Consider the following 6,000-nt stretch of genomic DNA (forward strand, 5'->3'; position numbering starts at 1 on the left):
TGTATTATAAATGACCAAGGTTCAATATATGTGCATTTCATTCCATGACTGTGGATGGTGAGATATATAATGACTTCTCAGCCATGTCATGTGCTTGCTATGGTGTGATGATGAAGTAATGATTTAGATTGACTGTAAGAATCAAACGTTCGGTTTTTTGAACAACAATTCTTTTAATTTATATTCAGTCACAGGTATCCAAATTTTTCCCTTGATGTGGTGGCCACCACATAGCTCTTGCTAGACCTTTGCCCGATTATTGTAAAGCAAACAAATTGCAAACTTCCCTTCTAATTGAATAAACATCATGATGTTTTTTTTTTTGTTTTGTTTTTTTGAAACTTTTAGAAACTTTTCCGACAATAAAATAATTGAATCCATTGGCCATCAAGTTTGATACAATCATACCAGGGGACTTTGGCAAAGACTTTGATGGGTGTTGCATTATACTCACAGATAGGCCATGACCAAAGTTGACATTTCTCTTCAGCAGATGGACCCACATGAAAACATCTTACTCAGTACTTTAGACATCAAGAACGACATGGGAATTTCAGAGCTGGCTTTGGGTCTTAATGACCCACGGAACACCATGCTAACATATGACAGTTCAACCCTGCAGTACCGCAAAGCAGGGCTGGCCCGCCACAACTTTGGCCGAAACACTTTGGAGCGCCACATGACTCAGAAGAAGAGTCGACTAAGGAGGCGCACGTCGCAGCTCAAGATCAACATTCCAGACTTGACTGATGTAAACTCCATAGACAAGTGGTCACGGATGATCTTCCCAACTGTCTTCTCCTTTTTCAACATTGTTTACTGGCTTTATTATGTCAATTAGGACAGCAAACAACAACATTTTGCTAAACTCTCCTTTGTATTTTATTTATGTGTTATTTTTGTGTCTCGCAAATTGGACCGACGTACATCAACCAGGACTGCATACATCATATCTTTGAATATCACATTTGCTGACTTACTCTACACATGAAAAAAAAAAAAAACGTACAAAAGGAAGATAAACATAAAAGGTGCCTGTTCTAAAGTAATTGTATTTTTTTTAATTACACATTGTGATTTGTTTTTTCACATACTGTACATATTTTTTTGTATTATTTTCAGTATCGTCAGTTATTGCCAAAAGTTATATACCGTAGAAGTGGATTTGTTGAATTTAAATTGTTTTATTAATTGTATTGTTTAAAACTAGTGAAACAAGTATGTCATCAGAGATGTGTAAAATTATTTTATTTTATTTTATTTATTTATTTTTAATAATTTTATATTAATCAATATTTAATAACACATTTACTGTACACTGGACGCTATATATGTGCCCTAATATAATCAAAAGAAGCTGTTTATTTCCCGTTAGGTAGTACTGTAAAAAAAAGTGTCAATTAAATCATGTTTCTGTAATGGCACCTAACCTCATAATCTTACCACTACTATGTGAAGAAACTACTTTTGCACACGCGCATAAAAGCACAAACATTATCTAATTACATTTTTTTTATGCTGACCATTTTTCCTCATTGTGCATAAAAACCTGATTACTTCCCAAATCTTATCATTCACAGTAAGACCACGGAATTAACTATATACTGTACTGTAATTTAAAGCAGATAGTGTACATTTATTTATTTATATTACTTAGTTACTTAGCTAGTTAGATCATGGTGGAATGGTGGACGACTGGTTAGCACGTCCGCCTCGCATTGCAGAGGTCGTCAGTTCGAATCTGGGCTCCGGCCTTCCTGTGTGGAGTTTGCATGTTCTTCCCGTGCCTGCGTGGGTTTTCTCCGGGTATTCCGGTTTCCTCCCACATTCCAAAAAAATGTTAGGTTGTGGCATGTTAGGTTAATTGGATACTCCAAATTGTCCCTAGGTGTGAATGTGAGCATGACTGGTTGTTTGTCTATATGTGCCCTGTGTTTGGTTGGCAATCAGTTCAGGGTGTAACCCGCCTACCGCCCGAAGTCAGCTGGGATGGGCTCCAGCTCCTTGTGAGGATAAGCGGTTTGGAAAATGGATGGATCATTAGAAAATTGATTTTATAAAACATTTTGCACACAAGATCTTCAAAGCCATAACGGCTGCACCATTGTCCTAATGCGGGTGCTTGTAAAGGTTATAAAATACTGACTTACACTACATACCAACAACATTTAAGTATTTTAAGCAACTTTTTATTTAAATCATATCACATATATCCACAAAAGTATTTAATATTTAGAAAAATATAGTGGTTGTTTATTTTTTTCAAAAATTTAGGTGATAGTAGGCAACATCTTATAAGATTGTATCAAATCTCAAAGCAAATTTTTAGAATATATTTCAAAAATCAAATTTACATGCAAAACCACATGGTATATGGTACGCGTTAATGGAATTTCAAGGCAAGCGCTCAATATTCCAGGTGTCTATGAAAACAGCCACAGTGCACTGCATGCCTATAAATCACTTCATTATTTTAATCTCACATTTGCATCTGAATATAACTTAGAACTATTTTAGTTCTATGGAGTAAATTCTGAGCCAGAAATTTCAGTACATGAGCGAACCACCCATAATGAGGCTGATGGAGTTCAACACATATTTTCAAATGACACCACTTTTAGTTTTGACCTACAAGCCTTGAAGCTGGTGTTTACATTTCAACAATTGGGATTATTTATTCTTATTTTGTGCTGTTCAAGTCATTGACAGTTGGCACGTAAAAATTGAGCTATTTTCGTCTGTCATTTAAACCCCCCTAAACATCTTGACCATGCTTTTCTCTCTGATAAATGTTTATTTTACGAGTACATCAAGACGTGAATTGCATAATCATCCATGTTTTATACAAGTGAAGATCATTCTAAATCTGATTTGAGATCATGCTCCTGACATCCATTCTAGTATGTAAATATCAGATATAATGTTAATAATCAATTAGATTATATAACCACTGTAAACAAGCACACATAAGCTTTCTACAGAACAAAATGAGATTTTCACTACCATTTATACTGTAACATAAATAGAATGCCTCGTCAGATGTTAAACAATGTACATAGTATATTTTACAATGTCACATGATCGCATTTTGTTCCTGTTGCTTTGTTTACTGAGCAGCTCTAGTGGGTTTGTTTTGTTTGTTTTGTTGCCAAATTGAACTTGTAATTATGAATGTAGATGTTCCTTTGCAGCAAGGTTGCAGTACACATACAGCCGTTAGTTGTAACAAGGATCACCGAAATAAAGCTTAACTTACACCTACTTTTCAAATAGTCGCAAATGGGTGATGAGATGGAGTAGCCCGAAAACTGAATCATTTCAGGTCAGCAAAATGTACACTACTAACAATATCACTATTTCACATGAAATGCCACAGAGACAACTTGTTTCCGATGCCTATGTAGGATATTATTGTTTTATTAATGTAACATTATTTTACTGTACACAGTAGCTGTCTGACATTGACTATATAAATATTAAAAAATATATTTTTTGTCATTGACATATAGAAATCTATCTTAAAACGTACTCATTTTTATTTACGAGTATTAGAGCCACACCGGGAGGGATATAATCATCAATATTTTGACACAATGACACCATTTTGGAAAATGAACGGTTTAATGGGATGGTGAAAATGTTTTTTCTGTTCCTACTATGAACGAACAAATACTGTATGTAATGATAACATATTATTAACATATGGCTGTCTGTAGAAAGATAGCAAGTGCTGGAATTTAGGTTTGAGTGGGAATTTGGAAATTCACTCCATAAAAACGATTACTGGAATACTCTTGTAAAGTTTTTTATTTCTTTAATTTTTTTTTTTCTCATCATACTGCAAACCTTTCTTGGAAAATTGTGCCGACAGAATTTTATGACTTATTTTTCAACATTTTACGACCCTCATAATTTTATTCTCGATATGTCCCTGGCACTTCTTTGTAATTGTTAGTATATGCAGGATAACAACGAATATTTACAGTGAGAGTGTGCCATAGGTGTGTATTGCCAACAATTATTATTTTTTTTCCATTTTTCTTTTTCAGAGTACACTGGCAACTGGCATGTAAGGTCTACTTCATACGTTCCACACTTTAATATGTCTTTGTACTTCACGGCCTTTTTGTTTCATATATTTTTATACTTGTGTAAAAAAAAAAGTGCAAAGACTGCTCTTTGGCAAAACCTTGTAAATCCAAATTTCACATATTTATACTATACAAAATGACTATAATGTATATTGTCCTCTAGGGCTCTGAAAGCTGAACATGTATGCTCTTGAAAGCCTTTCAGTTACCCTTGTATAAAGTTCGGAGATTCTTTGTGGTTGTGAGTACTTTGCAAATGGTGGGGTGAGGGTGAGGTTTGTGAAAATGTTTTGGAATAGTCTCTGGGGAAGATAAGGACATACTGACATGCTAAAAGCCTAAATGACTCATCTTGGTGACAGTGTACTTTTGCACACACTCACAGAAGAAGCCTTAGACTCGTGCTGCCCTGGACTTTTAATCCGAGCGGCGTCAATCCTTCTTACCTTGTCAACACCATCCACCTCGACAAATCTTCGTATGTGCCCCTCACAAGAACATTCCCGGGAACTCTGAGCTGTACCCCTCTCAAAGATACGCCCTGTAAAAGCCAATGTCTGTCTTTACAATGGAAACCCATGGAAATGATATCATCAATAAATATTGTATACAGTTCTACACCTGTGATTGTTTCTTCTTTTATTTGGAATATTGGCAAGCAATGGGCTAGGTGGACAGAATGTTCTGAATTCTAACAGTTCATCATTTAACATTATCAAATGTATAACTTGCTCCCTATCAGTTGACTCGTCCATATGCAAACAAATCGAATTGCTTACATCCAAACGTATGAATAGAAATTTCCAGAGATTAAGTACGGTACTCTAGTTGGCAGGTGCAGACAAGAGATTTAGATTTGCTCTCAGATATGGCCTCTTACTTTCTATGACTGAGTTGACTATTGGGGTGGACAAAGAACATATACCTGAGGAAAACCACTTGTGTGGTTACCCAGTCTCCAAGACAAATAAGAGTGGAATGATGGCTTTTTTTTTTTGAAGAATCACTGTTCTGTAAAAATAAAGAAATCCTCTAACAAGTCTATCAAAATCAAGAGAGGAAGCACATTAATTTCAAACATATGTTCATTGATAATATGCTTTAACTCACATAAAACAATCTAGCGAAGACCATTTGTTTTAGTGGCTCACTAGAGAGACTCCATTTCCAACCTTTATACTTGCTTTCAGACTGAAAAGTATCAGTATTTTCAATCATCACTGCCACAGCATTGAGCCCCAAGCACTTGGTTAATGCTTTTAAAAGACAGTTTTCTTATAACGCCATACAGTCTGGTTCATCTTTTTTCATGGTTCATTTTGTTTTTACTAAGCGTCACGATAGCACTACTCATCATCCAAGTAATATGATTGTCAAATGAAATAAATAATTGTGTTTGCAACATTGTAAATGCTTAGAAATTTGTCAAACAAGATGTCTGTGTTAGAACTATGGCAAAGCAAAGTAATCCACAATTTCAAATCTGCGGCTTGTTTTTCACAGAACCGGCTTGACTTAAAAAGAATGTATTTGGCGTTTTATTTTCTCAACAAATAAAATGTGACATTCTCAGACTATCTCCTACAGTTCTGATTTCCCCAGTATACTGTGGTGTGGGCAATTCTAGTAAACCGATTTTATTAGAGCAAATATGTTGCCAACCCAGCCCAGCCGGCCCGGCTCCAAAAATGGATCACAGTGCAGTGTGCATTAAAAAAAAAAAAAAAAAGTATGACCAAATTGTGTGAGTGCATGAGGTCCACAATTTTAACACTAGAATGCCCAGGGTTTTTTACAACAACTATTGAACTACAAATCTGGGTGAGTTTTGATAAACAACTCTGCTGGCTACAACTAGCCAACTTTAATTTGTAAATTGGCCATTACCCGCCAAAGCAGCTGAGGGTAT

The 6,000-nt window shown here is 35.4% G+C and overlaps 1 protein-coding gene across 1 annotated transcript in view; it reads left to right on the forward strand.

Annotated features, from left to right (window-relative positions):
* Window positions 1-4,709, forward strand: part of gabrb2b (gamma-aminobutyric acid type A receptor subunit beta2b) — a 340,043-nt gene extending 335,334 nt beyond the window's left edge. Inside the window, exon 15 of the mRNA XM_086057386.1 lies at window positions 491-4,709. Coding sequence (XP_085913512.1) covers window positions 491-841 — 351 coding nt within the window. The 3' untranslated portion in view covers window positions 842-4,709. The remainder of the gene's footprint in view (window positions 1-490) is intronic.
* The last annotated feature ends 1,291 nt before the right edge of the window (window positions 4,710-6,000 follow it).

The sequence above is a fragment of the Filicampus tigris genome, chromosome 17 (assembly GCF_054856515.1).
Source record: "Filicampus tigris isolate MCC_2025a chromosome 17, RoL_Ftig_1.0, whole genome shotgun sequence".
NCBI classification, from domain to species: domain Eukaryota; kingdom Metazoa; phylum Chordata; class Actinopteri; order Syngnathiformes; family Syngnathidae; genus Filicampus; species Filicampus tigris.